Consider the following 24,482-nt stretch of genomic DNA (forward strand, 5'->3'; position numbering starts at 1 on the left):
CACACTGTGCACAACTTGAGGGATTTTACAAATGGATGAGAGTGGATTTTAGAAAAATGCATCAAAATTGATACACAGGTGGTAGAAACTGCAAATGGGTTGAGTGGAATAAACTTTATGGTGTTGGCCAAACTAATTGCAAAGAAGAATAAAGCATGGAAGGTTTTTGTATGGTGTATGAATGCCCACATCGTACAAATACGGACAATAGAATACACTATTTTTCTTGTACAAAACCGTACCATACTGATACCAAATGACTGTACGACGACAACCCTAGAATAAGGTAACCTGGATACGCTGAGTATGTAGTCAGTTTGGTCGAATATTTCATTGCTTGTAAAGTTGTATAACTAGAGCTCCTTTTCATTTACGTCATTCTCTCTCTCTCTTGCTAGTGAGTGCTCCTTGCAACATTAGAACTTAGTAGGAATCAAGGGTTTCTTATTTCACATCCGCACAGGGACATCCTTGCTACATGCCCCTCCGTGCCATTTGGCTGAGATCTTTAAATGGCTGTACACATTTCGTATGCCCCAAGGACCTTCACTGCTTTCAACAGCCGGGGTCGCATGTGAATGAGGAAAGCGCAGCAATTGTCAAAAAAGTACATTTTGCTGGAGCCTGACAAGAACTCCCCAGTTCACTAAACATAGATGCTTGAGGAGTCCCTAAAAAATGTGTTAATGATAGTAATTCCAAACCATTTGTGGAAAATTCACAGTTGAAAAGTAGCTTCTCTATGTCCTAACATACCAACGTTCGGAACTTCGAGCTGATGGCCACATCTGGGTTCTCCAATGTTTCAGGTACATAAATATAAAGTAAAAGAGTGTAGGCTTATAATTTTATTTAGAAAATATTTCACCTATATATGAAATACTTCAAAAAGAAGCCTTGCAGCATTTTCAGTACAATATACATTGCAAATGGACTTGTGATTCCAATGTGGCTTGACTTGTCAGTCTCTCCTTCACTGGATTTCCCACCACTGAACGCCTCTTGAGATGGCATGTCCAATTGCCTGGAATTCTGATCTATGTAAAATCGTCATCTGCCAAATTCAAGTTATCAACATTGGATGCTAGGGCTTCCACATCACCAGATGGCAGCTGCTTTGCAAGCCTAACAATCTGAAAAAGAACCACAACAAGTCCACTTCTGTTCATCTTGAAACGAATCAAATTGGCAATCAATATGGTGTGAAGGGCAAGCTTCAGTGCAGCCATAATTTAATATATATCTAGATGAATCCAGGACATGCCCAGATTCACCTTTGAAGGATTGTGTAAGGTATAGACTGATGGTAGTCATCCACAAGCCAATATAGCCATTAGTTCATCATGCATAGTATTGGCGACATCCCCACTAACGTCATCACCCACACACTGCACACACACAAGCATACATCAATACAAAGATCTGCGTCCTGAATTTCTGTCATAACGCTAGAGATGCAGGAGCGGACTCATGCATAATGAAGCCTAGCACTATAAGAAGCATTAAACAGGAAAAATAAGCACAAAAATAAGGTAGTTGATAGGGCATATGCACCATAAAAGAATCAACACAATATCAACTGGTCATAACTCGGATGGAAACTTCACAATAAAAGCATCATTGTCCAAACACTCAATCATACCATATGGTCAAGATGAGAAATGAGGCTGCTAGACTTGACTGCGTGTTTGATTCCCTCGGCATCCCCTTCTCTGTAGGCTCTTAACAGCTCAAATGCACAGGAGCAGTGTTCGTTGTTTGCAAATGCATCCACCCTGTACCACACCATAGGTAAAGTATGAAATTCTGACAGATCTGAGTTTAACCGCACTTCATAAACTCTTAAAAATAAGTAAGCCACTTACTGAGAGCAATCGTTGTAGCACTGCTCTGCTTGCTTCAAATCATGAGCATACAGGTAAACAATAATAGCACTCAAGTATGCCTGCAGTAAGATAACAAAATAAGCCCCTCTAGAATTCTCTAAAAAACATATCAAATAACATTAATTATGCCATGCTTCTCTACAAAACCAGAGATTTCTAATTAAATAGTCCTTGAGATTGAATTGTTCATGACCTTGCTTTGGCTATGAACAGCTTTTGACTTATCAGCAGCAAGCCCCCATCTTAGTAGCATATTTGCAGCATCCAAGAACCTACAATCCAGAAAAAAACCTTACCTATGAATTAGCCATGCAAGCATAGAAAAAGTTAGTCAAACTTTTCTCGTCAATGCCAGAGGCTGATGTCAGCTTCTCACTATCCTGACGGATTTTTGTATAAAACATGCAAATCTTCTTGTTTTGTGTAAGTTCTGTGAAACATGCAAATTTTTTTTGTGTACAATCGAAAAGTAAAGGAAAAGATGAAGCTGGAAAAATAAACAACTCTATTTTAGAAATTACATGTGTTAATCAAGCATGAATTAGGTTTTTGCCTCTCTTGTTTCAGATAAAGACTCATTGCAGCTCTGTATGTTTCAAACGCCATCTGTTCTTTCCCTTCATCTTCAAGTATTTCACAGGAGTCCAAGTAAAGCTTCAGAGCCTCATCAGGGTTGGCTTCCTCTAATGCTCTGTCAGCAAGCAGCACTCACATCTGTTTGAGACTTTTTGCACATCAAGTAAGAAGTTAAATCACGATAAAGCTTGCAGTCACATTACCTTGCACCCTTCGCAAGAGCATCTGCACTTGGCTGTGGCATTCCACATTCACCATACAAGCTCGAAGCTCTCCTGTAAATATCCAAAACTTCATCAAACTTCCCCAACTCCTTTGCAAGTCCTCCTGCAGCCTCCAGGTTCTTCGCTGCCTGCCAAGGTCTTTAATGCATAGGATTCCAACCTTACACCACATGTCTCACCAGAGATATGCTAGTCACACAGTAAATCCTTCAACAAAGCGAAGGACAATTTTCCGACTTCCACCTTTATATGGTTACCAAGGAAAGACAAGATCTAATTGCGTAACAGTTTTTATTTTAATAAAGCACAAATAAGGTTCTTCTATCGGTTTTAAAAACTGCCAAATGGGCTCCATCACCCCCATCCTGAGGAAAAACTGTGCGAAGGGGGAGACTCCCAAAGTGAGTGACAAAAATTGCAAAATGGCCACATTAAGAATGGGAAGCGTGCTAGTGATGACCATGACCACCGTGAAGAAGGTACTCGCCGCCGCAGACTAATGAATGCCCGGTGCCGTCTCTCAGCCCTGTCTAAACTGCCCTAGATGCTGGAATACTGTCCTCTGAGCATGTGGATCAGCTCAAGCCAAAAAGCTTGAACAATCAATATATAGGTGGCCCGAAGGCACAAAAACACCAAGCCCTCCAGATTAACCAGAGGCCCAGCCTGCTGATCAGCTACCATCTAAGGTTTCTCTCCTAACTCCATGTTGCTGCTGTCAAAAAGTCCAGCATAGGGCACTGCTGATGGCGCCCTAGCCAGGTGCTGGCCCTGAGCTGGCTGACCATGCTGCCGCCGGCTGGCCCTCATGTGAAGAGCATGTCTGGGAGGATAGAGGCCATTACACAGAATCCTGAGCTGAGCAATGCCGCTGAGTCTCCACTGGAGCCAATAGTGACTAGAACAGAGTCATGACCGGACATTAGATAGGAAGTCCTCAGCGATGGCCCTGGTGTCGTCAATGCATTGCGGTCACTGGTAGGCTTCTCAATTGGCCACATCAATATGTGATGGCTAAATCATGACGTGTAGTGTACTAAAGGAACGGAACCAGAGTATGGCTAGGGGGGCAAGCAGGGTAAAGTAGAGGAGGGGGTGGTTGGGAGTTTTATCTTCACCTTTTAGATGCTTTCACTCCTGCTTATGGCTTCTCTCACATGTACTTAGGCCCTTGGCTGTGGGTTGGCAACCCTTTCACCCTCTTGGTAGGGACTCTAGGCACATATAGGGTTTGCACATTTTGCCCATTTTATGTTTTCTCAAGTTTTGTGGATTTTTTGTAGTGGGTAATTTTTAGAGGTTTTGCCCCGACCCAGAGTTGGCTCACTATATTAGTGCAAACCCTGTCAACTTTTTGCACATCTTGTATCATTCTACCTCTTGAGTTATTGAGTTGCCAGTCAGCAGCCATAGATTACCCACTGCAGCCTTCTCTAGTGATTGCCCACCCGTAAGCGGAAGCGCACGTCAGCAGTCAACAGCCGTACGACTAAAAATGATGAGGTTCCATTAATTAGAACCAGGGGAAGGAGAGGCCCTGCTTGATGCAGGGGTCAGCTCACACACATACAGACGCGCACACAGCCACGCACATTACCCAACACACACATCGCCATGCACATGCACACTTTGACGCCCACATTCACATCACATTTCACATTGCATTGAAAACACACACACACACTTCTTTTTGTAAATCGTTTTTGATTAATTTACAAGAGGGAAACTTCAAAGTGAGGAAAACCCATCAGAAAGATCAGATATCTAACACAAAAGGAAGAAGGCAGAATTGTTCCATAATGTGAAGGCTCTAAAAGCATACATAGGAGAGCTGTAGAATATCCGGGGATATGTCCCCAACATCAAGGGCAAAATGTAAGGATTGCTAACTTGAACAAAGGAAAGGGACAGGGACACACACACACACACACACACACACTAGGAGTCTCTCCTCACCGGTTGAAGGACGCGGCGACATGGTCGGTGATTCTATGAGGGCTCACAGAGACCCCCGTCTACATTGATGACGACCTCACCAAGATGAAAATTGAACATAGGTGCATACGTATGCCTAAAGTACAGCAAGCACGCAAGGAGGGGAAAATGACGACCTGCAGCGATGGCCGTCTCATCATCGATGGCAAGGTTGTAGCATAGGGACTCGCAGCCTATGAGACACTATATGAGGAGATACATGTTGCGGTCTAGAACTGCAATGAAGCCCTATAGACACACCTAGGGAGATTGGAGGAGGTGGAGGTGATGCATGACCGCGACGTCATTCTACTCACAGGGACATATGAGAGTCCAGAGTGGGGTCTACCCAAAATACAAGACTACCAATGGGAGTCACTGCATAGAAAGTGTACTAAAGCAAAGGCAAGAGAGAGAGAATCCCAGTTCTAGAAAGAGAATCAGCTCTAGAGAGATTGAATATTACATCCTACAAGGCACATTGGGTCACTAATTAAGTACATGACAACGGTGCTTGTTGGGCATTAACAGTCACTACTAGGGGTCAAATACATTGAATATAAAAGGGAATTTTCTGTTTGGAGACGAGAACATGGCAACCATACCATTCTAAATGCATCATAAATTAGTACAATATGGAACCTCCTCTATGTCATATGGGGGTAACATTGTGCTCCCTTGCAAGATTGGCCATTTTATGCAGCCTTCTAGCAGCAGTTAAAAACGTATCCCTGAGCATTTATGCTATAACTCCTAGCATTTCATCTTTTTTACCTTTTTTAACTAGCTCATACTGCTCCAAATGCTCAGCAGCTAGCAGTGCTTGACAGGCCTTGCAACAACATGCTTTATTCTAGAAGTTCAAATTGGATCAACATTCATAAGGATACGATGAGAGCCTTTCCTGACCCTCTGCAGCTCTTTCATAAGAATCTTTAGCCTTGTCTGGTTGCTTTGCAAGTTTGAAAGCGATAGCTGCATGTAGTTAAAGTCAGCACCAGCAGACAGCAACATAATCACAAAACCAGCTACCAAACCTGAACATACCTGCTTGCTCATAGAGAGCAGTTGCACTGGACCAATCAGTAGACCACTTGAAAAAAGATAATTTGGTCCTGCAGAAAAACCTCAATTAATAACTGTGCAATATTGTGTGTGTGCAGGCAAGCATTAGTATTTTACTGTATGACAGCAACCATGGACCAGAATGCTAGCACTAACCCATGACCAAAAGCACTTGGTCACTGGATCATTATGGCTGAGGATTGGATTTCAAACAATCTCAAGGCTCAATTCCTGCATGTCCAGTTGCAACCAAATTCATAGCCATTTGGATCACAAAAAGAGGCCCTCTTTTGTATCAAATAAACTGACATCAAAGCCTTGTCTATCAAAGGTGCACCGGAAAAGGTAAATCAGAGCAGACGGCAAAACTCCTCTCAGGACCGACATGTCAAAGGTGCAGCAAAAAAGGGTGAATCAGGTGGTGATCTCGTCTGCAACCACGAGCGAACCTCCTGTCGAGCCCAGGCAGCCAATGGATCTTGGATCTATCACAACAGATCTACTCGGAATCGACCTCCTGCTGCGTACCGCCCATCAGATGGGCACGGGTGCACAAACTGCAAGCAAACTTGTTGTGTAGGCTCTCAGATAGAGAGAGAAAAGGAAGCACTAGGAGAGAGGAGAGATTGATGGCAAAACTAGGGGGGGAGAGAGAGAGAGAGAGAGAGAGAGAGAGAGAGAGAGAGAGAGAGAGAGAGAAATGAAATGTTATATTAACGTCTTCAAAAGGCCATAATGACCTATGAGACCCGAAAGTTACATAGTGGTGGATCTGATACAAAGTCAGAGTAACAAAAACAAAATAACCTAACAACAGTACAAAACAAAGATATATACTATGGGGTCCTAAGCTGGTTGATGTGAGTCAAGCAAAAACTAAGCAAAAAAATGGGTGGCTTGTTGGGATAGCTGAATCACAAGAGATCTAGCATCGGTCGTTGGCGAATCTCATCAATTTCCTCCATGGTTAGTAGTCTGATCGGGCGTCGTGCATGCCTGGCCAGCGTGCTCCGAATTTTCTGTCGTAGCCTCCGCGATGCTGTGTAGTTCTTCGCAGTCGCGGGCGCCTGGATTTCCCTAGTTCAATCGCTCGGTCAATCAGTGTGCCTCTGGTGTGAGATGAGGGGGAGCTTTGCTGTGGGGGTGGCTCTTGCGACTGTCCCGTGTCTGCTTTGAAGAGGTCTGTGATCCGTCTTTGAGACTGGCTAGCCTCGCCATTCATCAGGCTATCTCTGTGTCTGCGCAGCTCGAGCAAGAACAAACCCAGGCATCTCTGATCTTCGTATCCCATGACACTTGAGAGTGGTCCAAAACCCTCTCTGAACAAGCAATGGAAGCGGCCTCGTATCTCGTAGTAAACAGGGAAGCGGCATGTATAGTGTAGCTCTGTCTCAGGTTCCATGTTACACAAGGGGCATGTCCTGTCCTCTGCTGGTACTCCGCTGTGTCTCCTAGTCTCAATCCGCAACTGGTGAGAAGATGTGCGTAACTGGCCAATAGCACATCGTATCCCATGAGATAAGTGGGTATCCATGTAGTTGGGTCTCGCCACAAAACCATCTTCCGTAAGCTGGAGGAGGTGGTCTCTGTAGAAAGCCATCTTCGTGCCCAATTCCTGTGCTGGTTGTATCCATGTCCTCCTGGTGTCTAGCTGGGTCAGGTCTTGGCGGATGAGCTTGGTGATTTCTGACTGTGTAAGAGTGAGAGATGGTGCATTCAATGAGTAATGGAATGGTGGCAACCTGTCTATGCTGAACCCATGTGCCTGAAACCATGATGTCATCTCCCCATACCAGCATGTTGCATCTCCTTGTATGGCTAACTGTCGAGAGGATTCAAGTGCTATGCGAGCATATCTGTCTCTAGGAAGTGCCCATGTGCGGTTTATGAAGGAGACCGATCTGGTGAGCGCCTCCACCACAAGTGGGGGGGGCGCTAGCTCTGCTCGGATAATGGCCCGTGGTACTGATGCCTTGGCTCTAATGAGCCTCGAGATCATAGAGACGAGAGGGTTCTCCATGTTCCCCCATCCGTCTGAGCGACCCGGCCTCCCGTGGTGATCCAGTGAAGGTCCCCATATCTCGGTTCCATAGAGCAATGTTGAAACCACCAAGGTGTCAAAGAGCCAGAGCTTCATCCGGGGCTCCTGAAACTGAACCTGCGAACACATCCTTTCTAGTCTCCCCAAAGCTGCGTGGGCTCTAGTAAGTCTGGTCTCCGCTGCTCTTCTGAGTGAGAATGCAGGTCCACTAAAAACCACTCCAAGGTAAGTGTAAGCGTCTGTGTACTCCACACTTTCCTGGCCGTATGTGAATGTAGGTGCTGACCTCCTGATCCATTGTGGGGTGGTATTAAACACCATAACCTTGGTTTTACCCGGGTTGACAAACAAACCACTTTCGTGGGCAAACGTATGCAAAACATCCAATTGACGTTGCATTCCCTCTGGGGATTCGGAGATCAACACTATGTCATCAGCATATAGCAGAAGTGGAATCCATGTCCCTGCCAACTGAGCACCTTTATCCCCATCGCTGTCAATGTAGTCAGAAACCTCATCCACATACATACCGAAAAGAGTAGGAGAGAGCGGGCAGCCCTGCTTCACCCCAATAGTGGAGTGAACCGGTGTAGAAAGTCCCTCCGGGGTGCGTACATGCCCTACTACTGATTTGTACAGTGCCATGATCCCCCAAATGAGTTCTGTGGGTACTCCCATTTCCTGTAGTCCACAAAGCTACAAAGCTACAATAGATCCGTCTCCCATGAGATCTGCCTTCTTCGATGATGGCCCTGAGTGTTAGGATATGGTCAAGAGTAGAAAAGCCTCTCCTGAATCCTGCCTGCCCAGTTGCACGTATTCCTTCCCTCTCTGCCCATCTACTCAGCTGTTGCTCCAGAATGGATGCATACAACCGTGCCAGTGTGTGCCCAATCATAATAGTGCGATAATTCCCAGGCTCCATGGGGTCTCCTGATTTGAAGATAGGTACGATTGTAGATAGGCTCCAAGTGTCTGGTAGGCCTTCACACATGGCCCAGTTAAACATAACTGCTAGAAGCTCTGCTAGTAGGTCTTTGGCATGCATGAAATGCTCAGCGACTAGGCCATCATGATCATATGCTCTCCCAGTCTTCATCTTGTCGATAGCTTTCTTCACCATCTCAACGATGAAAAAGACACATGTGTGTGGGCATGGATCGGGGGGGTTGGGGAGGGCCGGCTGTCCAGGTATTGTGTACAAAGATGATGCGTACTGCCCCCAGGTCTCTGTGGAGAAAATAGCAGGGGGGGGGGGACTGCTCATGAAAGAGCCGCCATGCCTCACGCGAGTCCTGACTCAAGAATAGCTGATATAGATCCTGCTCGAGTCGAGCCAGAAAAGCCCTCTTCTTCCGCCGCACTAGGCGTCGGAAGTCAATCTGTGACTGTCTGTGAGTGACGTCCCCCAACAGCACACCTCTCTGAAGTCTGGCTCTAGTCTGGCGGCACTCCTCATCGTACCAGCTATTCTGAGGCATGCTCCCTGATCGGCGGCTCTGCTCAGACTAGGTGTGTGGGTATGCTTCTGCTGCTGCCTCATGTAATGTCTGTGTCAGTATAGTAGTTAGCTCCTCCAGAGGTCGCCCCGGGTCCTCAGTACATAGGCGTCTGTAGATTCCGTCCATGTATACAGAATCCGTCTCCCGTGTGAATGTGTAGCGAGTAGGGGTTGCTACTCGTGGCCTGTGTGCTACACTGCACTGGAAGGAGATGGTCATCGACACCAGAGCATGATCCACTGCCACCCCGACCGATCTGGGCTCAACTGTGAGGTCCTGGATACTAGAGATGAGATTCGGCTGTGCCATGACATAGTCCACTGTGCTGGCTCCATGTCTATGTGGGAAGCATGTAAAACCTCCCGCAGCACGAAATCTCTGTAGGCCGTTCAAGATGGCCAATCCATGTGCAATGCCCATGTCTATCAGGTGTCGCCTATACTCAGTATATTCCACATCGTGTGATAGTCTGGAAAGGCCCGTCTCTACAACATCTAGCTCTCTTAGCATCTCCTCTGAAGTATCATAAAACACTGCCTGGTGATGGGCAGTCCTAGCATTGAAGTCCCCTAGGATGATAATGTCACCGTCCCTAGAGAACTCCCACATGTCGTCATCCAAAATAGAGAAAGGGGACTGTCCTCTGGGTGATGCATAAACTGATGTACTCAGGGGAAAGTAGCAAATAGCTAGATAGAGGTATCTGCCTGTCTCTGCTTTTAGTCTCACCCACATGTACCTAGCCTACTCGTCCCTGCGGGCTATATGTATTAGTGGCTGCAGATCCTCTCTAAATAACACTGCCACTCCCCCCGAGCCCCGCCCTCTGTGCTCTGACCGTGTCTCCTGTCTGTAGGCTGTCTCCCACCTGTATCCACTGATGTGAGGCATGGATTGCCCAGGGGCCTGGTGTGTCTCAGAGTAAAAGATGATGTCTCTTCCAGTAAAGCTATCCTCAAAGGCACCCACATCAAGACGCATAGATCCATTGCAGTTCCAGGCAGCTACCTTGAGTGTGGTCCCATAGGTCTCGCACCGTCATGTGGAGTGTCGCTCTAGTATTACCACTTTTCCGTCTCGGTAAAAAGTGATCTTGCCTTTTTCTCTTGCCGCTCTAATCTCCAGCATTACTTCTTGCATATGAGCGATCTGCGAGAGGGTGAGATCATCCCCGAGAAAGATGCCAGTCTCTTTAAGAGTTGGTCTTTTCTTCAAGAATGACTTCTTTGCTTCCATGGAGGGAAAACGGAGGATGAGTGCTCTTTCTTTTGAGGTTTCTCCACTGCCTCCATTTTTCTTTATGTTGCCCACTCTCCATGCCCTTGTGTGTGTCGGCTCATGAATCCCCATCAAGGCTGTGAGTTCTTTTACTTCTTCGTCCACATTGCCTTTGTCTTTAAGACCACAAATTCTTACATGTAAAGCGCGCACCCTTCTTCTCTGCTCCTCCTCTAGTGTCTGGTTAATGATGTTGTTGGGTGTGGACGTGGGCGTTATCTCGTTGTCTTTTCCTTTCTTGGCCACCTTGATCCATTTCTCGGCTTCGTCCGCCTTCTGTTGGGTTTTGGTAAGAACATCCACCCAAGAAATCGTCATTTCTTTGTGCTGTTCTTCTCCCTCTTTGATGGCCCGTACTTGTTCCTTGATCATGTTGATTTCTTCGATTACTGAGGGTTGCAGTTCGCCCTCTTCCAGTGTGTTTCTTGATCGGGCTTCGGTGAGTTCTTTCTTGAGTGACGCGATCTCTTCCTCTTGGGTCGTCACTCGGTCTTCCAGCGTGCTTATCTTGCTCTCTTGGATCAGCACACGTCCTTTGAGTATGTTTATTGTGCCCCAGAGATTGCGGTTCATCTTGGTCATGGTCTCCGTCATTTCCTCTTTGCATTTTTGAATGGCATTCTCTAGGGGGTCGACTATATCGTTCGTCTTCGTCATGCTTGATCGCCGTCCGCCAAGGGGTCCCTAAACGTACGTGTGCACCCACACTAGCAGCGGGCGCGGTAGCTGTGTGAGTGGGGTGGCGCGGAGCTGCGAGAGTGCCGACGGGAGATAGAGAGAGGGGGGAGGGGGGTATCAAAAAGAAATAAGATAAAATAAAGTGAAATGATAAATTAGAGTGCAGACGAGAGATAGAGAGAGGGAGGGGGGTATCAAGAAGAAAGGAAGGAAAAATAAATAGAATAAAAATAGATTGGAATGAAATGATATGTTAACGCCTTCAAAAGCCCAAATTGACCTATTAGAGCAAGCATACACAACAATGGGAATCTGATATCGTATTCCATCCAAAAAAAAAAAAAACGACTTCCTACGCGTAGGAGAAGGAGGCGGACATGCTACGCTTAAAAAAGGGGGGGCGGGGGGGGGGGGAGGGCATCCTACGCATAGAGGAAGTGGGGGACATCCTACGCGTAGAGGGTAGAGAGAGAGGGGGGTACTTTACGCGGGCAGCGGGGGAGCAAGGGAGCAGCTAATGGCGGGGCTGTGCAGGCGGAGCGAGGGGGAGGGGGGCGGGGTTGCAAATGCAGCGCGAGGGGAGGCGCAGCAGAGGAGGGGGGGAGCAGGGCGCAGCAGAGGAAAAGGGACCAGTGCGGCAGCGTGCATGCGGCAGAGGGGCAGCAAGGAGGGGAGGCGAGCGGGAGGTGCGAGGAGCGCGAGGGGTAGTAGGGCAGGGGAGGGGAACGCGAGGGCACCAGAGACAGAGAAGAAGGTCTTTAGAGAGAGAGAGAGAGAGAGAGAGAGAGAGAGAGAGAGAGAGAACGTTGATGCACAGAAACACTAGAAAGAGGAGAGAGGAAACGCTAGATGCACCTCTAGAGAAAGAAAACGCTAGAGAGAATGTGGTCCAAACGCTAGAAGCTCTTCTCGCTGATGATATGCCCAAGAGTACAAGTGACGAGGGGGGGAGGTTGCATATATAGGGAAATCTCAGATTTGTACCTACTGCTAAAACCCCATGGATAAAATGGACCTCTACTGCTAACAAATGTGAAAACTCATTAAAAATGACCTACTACACACATTTAGTAGTGGAACTGCAGAACACCGGAGACTCTAACCCCGGGAAACCCTAGGAACGGGGTCCCACCTCATGCCAACCTATCGGGTGTGCAACACCGTGGAATGCACCCCCGAAAAGTACGTCTACCTTAGTGACAACCAAGAACAGCCACAAAACAACCCTCGTTGCCTAATCTGCTCCCCTGATGATATTGGAGCGACATGAACCTGAACTCTAACACCCGCTCTCAACTCGAGGACGGGAAACAAGTCCAAGGGAGCTAGCATGAGAGGATAATGTCGCCTGTGAAAGAGGTTTGGTGAAGATATCAGCAGGGTTGTCAAACGTCGGAACATACTCTAGTAAAATAGAGCCATCCTTGGTCTTCTCACAAACAAAATGGTATTGTATCTCTATATGCTTGGTCCGAGCATGAAAAACCAGGTTCCTCGCAATGGCTATACAACTTTGATTGCCGGAGTACATCATGGTCGTCTGTTGCGGCAAGCCACTCTCCGAAAGTAGCCTCCATAGCCACACTTACTCACATGTAGCACTGCAAATAACCCTATACTTGGCCTCCATGGATGATAAGGCAATTGAATCTGGATCACTCTATCCTCGAAGAATGATCTTGGAGTCCGTACCTCCAACCGCATAGTGAATGCCTAATGACTTGATCGCCTTCAAATATCGCAAAGTCCAAAGAGCCTGCTCCATATGTGACTTGGCTGCATGAAAGAGCTAAGAAGTCCCACTGGGAAACTGACATCGAACTCGGTGTTCGATACCTGAATAAGAGGACCAACTTGTGATGACAACTTTTGATTGGTATCCATAGGAGATGAGATAGGTTTGCACTCAATCATATCAAATGCTAGCATACTTGCACATAGTGCTACTCACACACACACACACACACACGTCACCCTCTGTCAGCCATATCTCCAAGCCAAGAAAGTAGTGAAGAAGGCCGAGATCTATCATCTCAAACTCCTTCGCCAAGGTCTCCAAAGTACTGCGGATGTGCTCAACATGGCTACCTATAATCACAAGATCGTCCACAACCAGGATAAATAAGAGTCACCAATCGTCCCTCACTGTAAATATACAAATCTGGGTCTGCATGAGAACAATGAAACGAGTGCCATAGAAAGAAAGAGTCTATCTTTTGGTACCACGCCTGATTGGCTTGCTTAAGTCTCGTCATAGTCCACACCACGTCTCTGAAAGAAGTCCTTAGCAACGAGTCATGCCTAGTGCTTATCCAAAGAACCATCAAATTTGTACTTGGTCTTGTAGACCCATTTGACACCAATCACCTTCCGCTTGGCACGTCGCGGAACCAATTCCTAAGTGTTATTCTTCTTGATGGAATCAAGCTCTTTCTGCCTCACCAACCTCCTCAACTGTCAGAGGATCTTTATCCTTCAAAGCATAGCTCTCCTGTAATAAACTCCCTTCTGTCTCAGTAATCCAAAGTTGTTGAGGATGTCGCATCATACCAGCATCACGCCAATCCAATGGAAAATCTGAAGTGGCAAGGTCTCCGATAGCCACTTTGGTAACTTATCTAATTTGCTACCCGCCGGGGGAGCTATTGGTACATCTCGCTCTATCTCTGCACTGTGGTGAGAATCGCTATCATCTGCATCATTAGGAATGGGTGCAATCTCCTCCGTTGCCTGAGGGACAGGAATAGGAGAAGAGGGTTCATCGACTTCAAGAGGAACATCACTGTCGAGATCTTCAAGAATGGGCGAATTTGGGATTGTCGTGGAAGACTTGGCGCAAGCCCCTTCTGAAGGAATAAGTTCGTTGAAGACCACATCACGAAGTAAGTCCTTCTTTAGTTGATCATGGAGTCGACATCCCTCAGAAAGACTCTTGTAGCCGACAAAAACATTCTTTTGGACTTGGGGTCAAACTTCCCTCTCTGTTCCTTTGATACATGGACGTATGCAATGCTCCCAAATATCCGAAAATTATAGACATAGGGCTTTCTACCAAAGTAAGCCTCAAACGGAGCCTTCCCTAGAATTGAAGAGGTCGGAGATCGATTTCTAGTGTAAACTACCGTCACAACTGCCTTCGCTCACAAAGACTTCCGGAAATCTCGATGCTCAAGCATAGTCCGCGCCATCTCAACCATTGTCCTATTCTTCCGCTACACAACTCCATTCTCTGAGCACGATTCGTTATTCGCAAGCTCGCACTTCTAGATAGCCTCTCTATGTCGCTTCCCACGAATGCAAGTAATGCATTTCCCATGCTTACTCCCAACATTTGGTAAGCCTTCAATCATCTGATCATGAAAAACACAACGAAGAGCATCAATGTTCAAATGGTCAAACGTGTAATGCCATAAATAACCTATGGATTGCCAATCACTGAAGAAAAAGCATGGAGTCTATAGAGACCATTCTCCATGTTGTCCCCTCTTACCTCCTTCCCGGAGTCTCAATCCCGAATGGACACCACATCCTCTGTGAAAATCACCTCCGTGCCTAGCTTGCACACCTTGTGCATAGACATAAGATGAAAACCCAGCTTGGGAGCATAAAGAACCTTGGAGTTATGCATACCCTCTCTGCCATCTGGAATCAACTCCATGGAAGTTGGAACCCTCACTATGGACATAAATTTTAGGTTTGTCGCCAATGAAAATAGTGCCGCCACAGGACAAAAGATCCTTCGAAGATGTCATGTGCCGTGAAGCACTGCTATCAAGAATCCAATCACGACCATCTCGAACCGCAAGAGGCGTCTCAACATCCGATGTCCCTAGAGAATCCTTTTAGGGTAGAATCTCCAAATGAACAAAGGCTGGTAACTCTACCGCCGCCGTAGAAGTCCAAGCATCTCCACCTCGCTTTGGACACTTCCGCCAATAATGGCCTTTTTTCCCACAATGATTGCGATGCCGATCCGCGTTCAACGCTTCCTTTTCAACATTGCTCTTCTTTGGATTGTTGTTGCTTTTCGTCATACCCTTCTGCTTCTTGTTGTTGTTGTTGGAAGAACCAGTCACTATCAAACTCGGTAGAATCTGAGTTTCTTTGCCTTTTTCTTGCCCTTTCCGAAGCTTTGCTTTTTGCTTCGCTTTTGCCTTTTCTCTCCTCCTCACTCGAGTCAGAAGAGCTAGAAGAACTGTCAGAAGAAGAGGACAAAGAAGAACTGGGTAGTCCCTGAAAGCATACATGCTTCTTCTGCTTTCTTGTAGATGCAAAAGAAGATTGACGGCCCAAATAACCAGGGTAGTCAATCCCCTTGCGCTTTTTCAATTGCTTTCTGCATTGATTTTTCGCGTCCAAAAGCTGACTCATCCGAGTCTGAACCACCTCTTGAAGTTCTTGTTCTATAAACATCCTCGGAGAAGGAGGTTTCTTGATTGCCGGTTTGATGGGTGTTTCGGTGGCTTTTTGCCACTGAGTGCGCACTTCAGCGATAGATTGCTGAGACAAAAAATTTACAAACTGAGGGTCTTTTGCAAATTTAATCATCTGCTTTGTGCACTCGTCAACCTGCTGTCGACATTGCATCTCTTGAAGTTCATACTAAGTAGGCCGAGGTGGCCCATACTCTTCCTCTGTTAAGTCGTTAAAATCGTCTGCACGCATCAGCAGATGCAGAAGAAGTTGACTGATTCTTGTCGGAATCCATAAGTGTCGCCAGAAAAAGGGTCGGATTTCCCGGTAGAAGAGAAATCAGCCATGCTCTGATACCATTGTAACAAACTTGGACACCCCAAGTCAAGATTCTACCGCGACACAGCAGAGATTCACTTAAGATTTATTCACAGATCACAAGAGAGTCGACACGGCCTGACGTAGTTCCGTGCCAAGAGATATTGGCCCCAAAGACTAGCATCCCTTTCGGTATTTATTTTTATATTAATCTTTGAGCAAAGTACAATTGAGCCCGCGAGTGCTCGCTCTCAGACTCTGCGTCTAGATGCTCTCAGAAATGAGCCCCTAAGGCCGCTTATAAACATTACAAGGAATGCTAAAAGCAGAGCCCCAAAAGCTTTCAAAATCTAAAGTAAAAATCTCCAAAAGCTATTGGTCCCAAAGGCTGGCAGAAAAAGCATCAGCCCTATTTGCAGAAATCCGTACAGGCTGCCACGTCATCACCTGTTAGCGCAAATCGTGGAATGTCGTACGTTGTTGCCATGTTAGCACAGCCAACGCGTATCGCGGAAATCCGTACCGCCAGCGCGTAGCGCGGAAATCCGTCCGGAACATGGATCCCACTCTTGTCATATGCTGATGATATTGTGTTGATTTCTGACTCCCCGAAGGAGATGCAGTGTCACTTGGATGCTTTACATAGATTTTCCCATGACAGTGATTTGTCTGTCAACCTTTGCAAAACCAAGGTCATGGTGTTTAACATCACACCACAATGGATCAAGAGATCAGCACCTACATTTACATACGGCCAGGAGACAGTGGAGTATATAGATGGTTATATATACCTTGGGGTGTTCTTTAGTGGGCCAATGTTTTCATTGAGGAGAGCAGTAGAGACTAGATTGACCAGGGCTTATGCAGCATTAGGGAGATTGGAGAGCATGTGTTCACAGATTCAGTTCCAGGAGCCTCGGACGAAGCTCTGGCTTTTTGACACTCTAGTTGGAGTTGAGATATGGGGGCCTTCATTGGATCATCATGGAAGGTCGTATCGTAGCTGATGGATGGAGAGGCCTTTGGTCTCTATGAGATTTATGAGAGCCAAGGCTTCAGTACCACATCATATCATTCGAGCAGAGCTAGCTGCCCCCCCACTAGTGGTGGAGGCGCAGTGGTGGGGCCACTTACCAAATCAATCTCCTTTATACATCGTCTTTGGGACCTTCCCAGAGATAGATATGCCCGCCTAGCACTTGAGTCCTCTAGACAGCTAGCTATGCAGGGAGATACAGCATGCTGGTACGGGGAGATGACATCATGGTTTCGGTTACATGGATTCAACATGGATAGACTGTCCCCTTTTCAGTACTCATTGGATGCACCCACTTTGACCCTTGCACAGTCTGAGATCAGCACGCTCATCCACCATGACCTTATTCAACTTGATACTAGGAGTACTTGGATACAGCCGGCACAGGAGTGGGGCACGATGTTGCTAAATTGGCTTTATCTGACAGAAAAATAATTCTAAATGAATTATTGGATTTATAAGTGAGAGGGTTTTCTCGCTTGGAACATCAAGGAAAAAAAATTATAAATGAATTATTGGAATTTTAAGTGAGGGTTTTTCTCACTGGAGACATCCGAGTACGGAGTATTCCTAGTGCGTCATTCAAAGTAATGACAGGAGCACTGTGAAAGGGAATATCTGTAAGACCACCAGGAACGGGTGCTTCTGATGCATCACATCGGATGGGTGATAGGGAGCATCGGAAAGAAGTATCCGACCATTCGGGAACGGACATCTCTGATGCGTCATAGGATGGGTGACATAGAGCATCGCGAAGGAGATTGTACCGTAAGTTCGGTAGGAAAGGACTAGGTGATGGGTATTCCTGATGCGTCACAAGGTGGGTGACGGGTGCATCGGAAAGGGGATATCCATAGTCGAGAGGAAATTTCGAACTGTGTTAGAATTGTGCACAAGGAAAAGCAAGCACTTGAATGAAGATGGGTTCAGATGAAACTTTGAGGAAAAACAGATGCTTTCTGAGAAAGCGGGATTGCTTTTCGGCAAAGCAGATGCTTTCCCACGAGGAAGTCGATGTCTGCATTGCAACTGTGCGTGTGATTGCATCCAGGGACGCCTGGGAAGTGTTGTGCAAGCATTGTTTTTAACTTATAAGGTTTTATTGAGTTTTTGGACAGATTCAGACTATTTTTAAAATATACCGGCCGCCCATTTAATAAGTGGGCAGCCATCTAATAAATAAGGCCACAGATCAGCCAGCGTTTTCTCTCTCTCTTTTTCTGGCAGAACAACGATTTTTTTTTTTGAAAAAAATAAAATAAAATAAAAAAACGGCCGCGATCTTTACGTGAGCAGCTATTCGTGCCCGTGGCTAGGAACTATAAAAGCATCACATGCCCTCACTCAAAGGGAGGACCAATCTTTGCAAGGAGGAGATGCTGCTGCAGATTTCAGCCGTAAAGAAGACATTGCCGGTGATGCCCATGGCTGCCCCAAGTGTACCAGATGTCGTCAAGACCCAATGCGCGAGTTCCCTCGCGAAGAAGTGCCTACGGAGCGTGTTTTCATCGCGACAAGCTGCTGTTTTTCTCTGTTTTCAGCCCATAAACGTCGTAGACGGGGCTAATTTACGAGAAGGAACCGTTCTCTTGGTTGAGTCAGAACACACTCAATAGCAAAGTTTGATGCAGCAATATGCACATGGAAGATAACATCCTAGTTAGGTGTCCTTGGAATTGGGGCACTTCGAACACACCTCTTTTGTGTGTAGGATTGGAAGAGAGGATTTTCTATGTAGAGATCTCTTCTAGGGAATTGCTTTTTTTCGAGAACCGAGTTGCGTTACGAGCGTCGAGACTTTGAAGGTACGATTTTCAAGTTATGATCTCTAAGTATTTGATTGCAGGTGCACTTCCTCTTCGTGAGGGAGTAGGAGCACAGGAAGGCATGAGCCTCTGCAGGAGAAAAGCGCTCTGAGGAACTAGAGCCAGATCAGCCCAAGGGTTTCGTGCCCAAGTTTGGGAAGCAGATCCACGGATCGAAGAGAGGTAGACTCTCGAGATGTGATCCGGAAGTTGAAATTCCCAAGGGAAGGACTTCGTGTCCAGGAAAGCGGAGTTAATTTGCAGGAAGAGGACTCTGGAAACAGAGTTAGAAAAGAGTTGCAGGGATGTCATGCCCTCAGTCTGGAAGGTGAGATCCAGAGGCGAGAACCTTGGTTCTCAAGGATTTGGAATAAGGAACGAAGTTCCTTGGAATAGGGTTTTGCCCTAGGAATCGGAAGCTAAGGCTTCTAGGAACCATCAAGTCTTATTCTAGAACAAACGTGGTAATACGTTCGGTTCAAGTGCCTGTATAGACTTCTCCTCAGTAATAAAGATACTATTACGGGGGGGACCAGCCCATCTTCTGGTCCCCAGTACTGTGTCGATCTTCTCACTCTCTATCTCTCTCTCTATCCATTTCTCTCTATATCCTTTGGCTTCAGTAATGTGATAAATTCTATTTATCCGAATGTATTTTATATTGTTATGCGCTCCTGTTTGTGACACACGAAGATGGCTTTTTATAGAGAGCATCTTCTTCAACTCATTGAGGATGGTTTTGTGACGAGGCCCAAATACATAGACACCCACTTATCTCATGGGATACGATGTGCTATTGGCTAGATACGCACATCTTCACACCAGCTTCGAGTAGAGACTGGAAGATATAGAGTACCAGCAGAGGCCAGGACATGTCCCCTATGCCATATGGAGCCTGAGACAGAGTTGCACTACATATGCCACTACCCATTATACTATGAGATACAAGGTCGCTTTCATTGTCTATTCAGAGAGGGCTTTGGACCACTTTCTAGAGTCATGAGGTATGAGGACCAGAGATGTCTGGTATTGTTTTTACTTGAGTTGCGCCAACACACAGAGAGCCTGATGAGGGGAGAGGCTAGCCAATCTCAAAGACGCGGATCACAGACTTCTTCAGAGCAAATACCAGGCAGACGGAGGAGCAGATACCACAGCAGAGCTCACACGCGACGCTCCTCACATTAGAGGCACGCTAATTGATCGCGCGACCGAGCTAGGGAGATCCAGACGCCCTCAACTGCGGAGAACTACACATCACCGACGGAGGCTACATCAGAGGATTCGGATCACCCTAGCCCAGCATGCACGACGCCCGGTCAGATTATTGACCATGGAGGAGATTGATGAGATATGCCAACGACCAATGATGGATATCCTTTGATCCAGATGAGGATTATACATCTTGCCTATTTTTGTATCAGCTCTTATACCACTTTTGTATCAGCTTTTATGTCAGACCTTGTATCAGCTTTTGTATCAGTCTTCACTACATCCACCCCTACTCATAGCCTATATAGTCCTAGCTAGCTACTTAGCTCACCTTCAACAATTAGGATTTTATAGTATCTTTTTTCGGTACATTTATCTTGGTACCCAGACATTGTTGTAGATTCACCAACTTGTAACTTTTTGGTCGGATAGGTCATTTTGGCATTTTGAAGACGTTGTTAATAGAACATAGATGATAGAACATCTCTCTCTCTCTCTCTCTCTCTCTCTCTCTCTCTCTCGTGTGAGAAAAGGGGTTGTATTATTAGAGTTATGGCATCTCTTTGGATTCGTACAGTTGGTCCCAATTTCTCCTAGGGACAAGTGTTATGGAGTGAGGGCTGTTTTGTGGCTGTGCTTGGCCAGAGTGAGGTTGTTTTCTCATGTCGAGATGTGTAGCCATGTTTAGCTCAAGGTTTTTAGCTTGGTTCCATGGCCATTAGGCTCTTGCAGACTGGGAATATTTTTTTCCAGCCTTGCCATATTTTTCCTACAGTCCCACTGGACCACTAGTGCCTTTTTCTCCCCCCCCCCCCCCTTTTTGTGAGGTCCTGGCTAGTGAACAGCTGACGGACCCACACTTATGGAGCTACATATGAGAGGACAAGGCACTAGGGGAGTATAGCAGTGCACAGGCTCTTGGGTGAAAGGAGCCCCTAGTGGGTAGCCCTAGGGGCACGGAGATGGGTAGCTTGGTAGTGTTTTTGCTACAGATCAGCCCTAGCATTTTCTCCAACCCCATCATTTTTCCCTCCCAACACTAGGGCAACACATAAGCAGTAGATGGACAATAGGGGCATCCCCCTTGCGTTTTTCTCCTCAAAGCATCTACGTGGAGATTATGTGATCACCTAGATGCAGAGCACCAAGGTAGAGGTGAAGGCTCCGAAGAGGAGGTGTTCCATTTTCTATACACGAGACATCTCTCTCTCTCCCCAGATTAGTTCTCTCGCTAGGAGGAGATACCGCCAGAGCCTCCCTTTCTCAGGAGGCTGGAGCATGTCAATGGTCCCATGTGCAGGAGCATGTGGCAGTGTCAAAGCAGTCACAGTTGTGTGTACCTCGGGTCTATCCATTGAGCATGTCAGTTCTATGCCGAACCACCCTTGGTCACTTGTATGAGCAACTTGTTATGAACATGAAGAGCCTTTTCCAGATCTCTCTCTCTCTCTCTCTCTCTCTCTCTCATATATTCTCTCTTTCTACCTCAATAATCTCTCTTCTCACAGGTGCCATGTTCATGTGTTTGGCATTGAAGGTGTTCTAGATCGGAGTCAAGGTGTCCACCGGATCACGAGCCAGTTCTTGTCTTCATTGCATTTTCCATTGCCACCTTTGACATTGTAAGATGCAGCGGAATGAATGTTGTATTTTCTCAAGATTAGTGATCTTTATTTGCTCAAGGTTCCTTTTAGTTCTTAGGGAAGGAGAGAGCCTTCCGTCTTGTAGAGTGCTGTGATCACGAACAAAGTGAGTGGATATTGTGCGTGCAAGTGAACGAGACTGAGAGAAGGAGAGAGAAGAGATACGACACCGAGAGGTTGTAAAACCCTCCTCCGAAGGCCCCACTCTCGTCGGCGAGAGTGGTCTACTTTGATTGCACAAGGTGTACAATGCGTATGCAATGGACTGATGCAATGGGACTGTGCCGATGACGACGACGGTGATGACGACGGCGACTTAGGCTGAAATCTGTGATCTTCTTGGTGGCTGAAGATGACTGTTTCTTGATGGTTTCATGGCTGAAAATGACTGCTTTTGTCGGGGCTGAAGTGATGATGAAAAACGCTGGTCTTCATGCTCTTTATGCTGCGTTTTTGGAGGAACTGATGCCGGCTGAAAACACTAAGTATCTGCTGCGTTTCAATGGCTGAATCACTGAGGACAAAACGCTGATTTTCCTGCAGGCTGAATGCTGAATATTGCTGCATTTCTGATGGCTGAAAACGATGAGGATCTTGCAACTGTTGCCTAGCGTTAGTAGAACTTTGGGGCTGCTGCCAGTGAAGGTAAAAACGCCAGGGGCAAGAGGGAACTTGGGATGGCGATAGTAGATTCTAAAAACGCTGATGGAGGGAGATGCCAGCGATGAGGAAAACGCCAATGGATGGAGTAGCCTCGCCAAGGAATTGGGGAGGGTCTTGCTGAGAGAGGGAGGGACACCTGTTGCTTGGGGAAGCCTGCTGTGCCTTTGCTCATCTGCCAATTTGTGCTAACTTGGGTTTGCTTATATATTAACTTACCCAATTTGCCCTACTGAGTACCCAACAAAAGTCACTTAATAAATAAGTGAAAAATGTTAAAAATAGGGAAAAATGGGATGAAGTAATCTGAAAAATTCCCAAACTAACTCTGATGGAAATGCTTATGCTTATGTAGTGTGTAACCAGAGGATATGCATCTACACTGAGTGACTGGGCATGCACGATCTACGAATAGACTCACAAAAGTGCTAGATCACTTCTAATCTAACTTGACTGGACTTGACGGAAACCCTGCTATGGTGTAGCTTGTCCACGGACACATAGGGTTGGGATGTGTCACGTGACATCCCCTCCTTTTTAAAGTGAGGTACTGGTACCAAGCTGCATGGCTTCCTTGTAGTCTGCCAACAACTCTGGATAATCCTTGAAGAACTCTTTGTCTACCCACACCGCTTCATGGGTTCCTCGATCTTTGAACTTCAAAAAATACTGTCGTACTTGTTTCTTCGAACCATGGCGAAACCGATGCAACAAGACTTGCTCCGGCTCCATGACTTCAGCTTCATCGATAATCTCCGGTTCTTTTTCTTCCAAAACGTCCTTTGGAGGTGTTCCCTGAAACACTTTCAACCAAGAAACATGGAAAACGTTGTGCATTGACCATGAGTTAAACAACTATAATTTCATTGAAACCTCATTAATCTTATTGATGACTAGAAATGGACCATACATACGAAAAGATAACTTTGGACATTTCTTTCCAACTTGCTTAAGACACTGTTTCATAATTCGTAGATACACCCAATCTCCTTCCTTGATCAAGACCTCCTGACGATGCTTGTTAGCCTATCTAGAACAAGATTCCTGAGCCTTGCTTAGCTGAAGCTTCACACTCTCATAAATCTCATCCAATGAGTGACTTTCAGCATTGGCATCAGGCATTTGACTGACCGATCGAGTCAACAATGACTGGAATCGGCGGCCAAAAGCTGCCTCATACGGAGTTCGACCAATAGCAGAAGAGAAGGAATCATTGAGAGTAGCATGTACCAATGGGAGATAGAGCTCCCATTGAAACTGTTGATCATGAACATAAATTTTCAACACATCAAAAGCCAACTGATTATAAATTTCCATTTGACCATCTGACTGTGGATGAAAAGCGGATGAAAAATTCAACTTTGTGCCAAAATTTTCAAAGAGTGCACACCAAAAGTTGGACGTAAACTTAACATCCCTATCTGAAACAATGGACTTTGGCAAACCACAGAGGGGGTACCAATGCTTTATGAACAATCGTGCAACATCTTGTGCAATAACTGTGGCCTTACAAGAAATCAACATGCAAAATTTGCTGAAACGATCAACAATAGTTAAACATCGAGTGTTCCTTGAATGCTAACTTGGTGGTAAGTTAGTCACAAAATCCATAGAGATATCCTGAAAAGGTCTCTCGAGAATAGGCAGCGGAAGCAAGAGGCCTTGCTGCTTACCCCGAGGAGCTTTTACTTTTTGACATATAGAACAATGTGTGACATAACTAAACACATCTTTTCACATTTTAGGCCAATAGAAAAATTGTTTAATTTTTTCCAATGTGGTGTTCATACCCTTGTGCCCACCCGTGAGAGAGTCATGTGCATCATGCAATATAGCTAGCCTGAGAGAGGGCAATACACATAGACGCTGACGAAAAAATAACAATCCATCACGAATGAGATAGTTGCTGGGCCTTTGGGAAGCAAGAGCCTGCAACCAATACTTACCAAACTCCGAATCTGCATACTGATTCTTCATGCTGTCAAAAGACTCACCCTGTGTAGAAAATGTGGTTCTTGACTCAAGAGCCAAAATCTGTCCTTTGCAACTCAACGCATCTGCAACAGGGTTAGCTTTTCCAGGCACATACTCAACAAACCTCCAAATTGCTCAAAAAATTGTGACCACCACGCTTGGCGATCACTCCAATGTGCACTAGGCATACTGATTCT

The 24,482-nt window shown here is 46.1% G+C and overlaps 1 protein-coding gene across 3 annotated transcripts in view; it reads right to left on the reverse strand.

The window, feature by feature from the left end:
- Window positions 1–668: 668 nt before the first annotated feature.
- GSNAP (gamma-soluble NSF attachment protein) overlaps window positions 669–24,482 on the reverse strand; it is a 38,574-nt gene continuing 14,760 nt past the window's right edge. The window contains exons 2-9 of one of the 3 annotated variants that reach the window (XM_086500463.1): window positions 5,708–5,775; window positions 5,551–5,635; window positions 2,666–2,824; window positions 2,440–2,577; window positions 2,080–2,158; window positions 1,866–1,945; window positions 1,643–1,775; window positions 669–1,133 (exon numbers count right to left, since the gene is read on the reverse strand). In XM_086500463.1, the coding sequence (XP_086356589.1) occupies window positions 1,038–1,133; window positions 1,643–1,775; window positions 1,866–1,945; window positions 2,080–2,158; window positions 2,440–2,577; window positions 2,666–2,824; window positions 5,551–5,635; window positions 5,708–5,775 (838 nt within the window). In that variant the 3' untranslated portion in view covers window positions 669–1,037. Of the gene's footprint in view, window positions 1,134–1,159; window positions 1,389–1,642; window positions 1,776–1,865; window positions 1,946–2,079; window positions 2,159–2,439; window positions 2,578–2,665; window positions 2,825–5,550; window positions 5,636–5,707; window positions 5,776–24,482 lie in introns of those variants that run through there. The other 2 variants (XM_086500464.1, XM_086500465.1) reach the window with 2 other exon arrangements.

The sequence above is a fragment of the Adiantum capillus-veneris genome, chromosome 25 (genome assembly GCF_014529385.1).
Source record: "Adiantum capillus-veneris isolate H3 chromosome 25, ASM1452938v2, whole genome shotgun sequence".
NCBI classification, from domain to species: Eukaryota; Viridiplantae; Streptophyta; class Polypodiopsida; order Polypodiales; family Pteridaceae; genus Adiantum; species Adiantum capillus-veneris.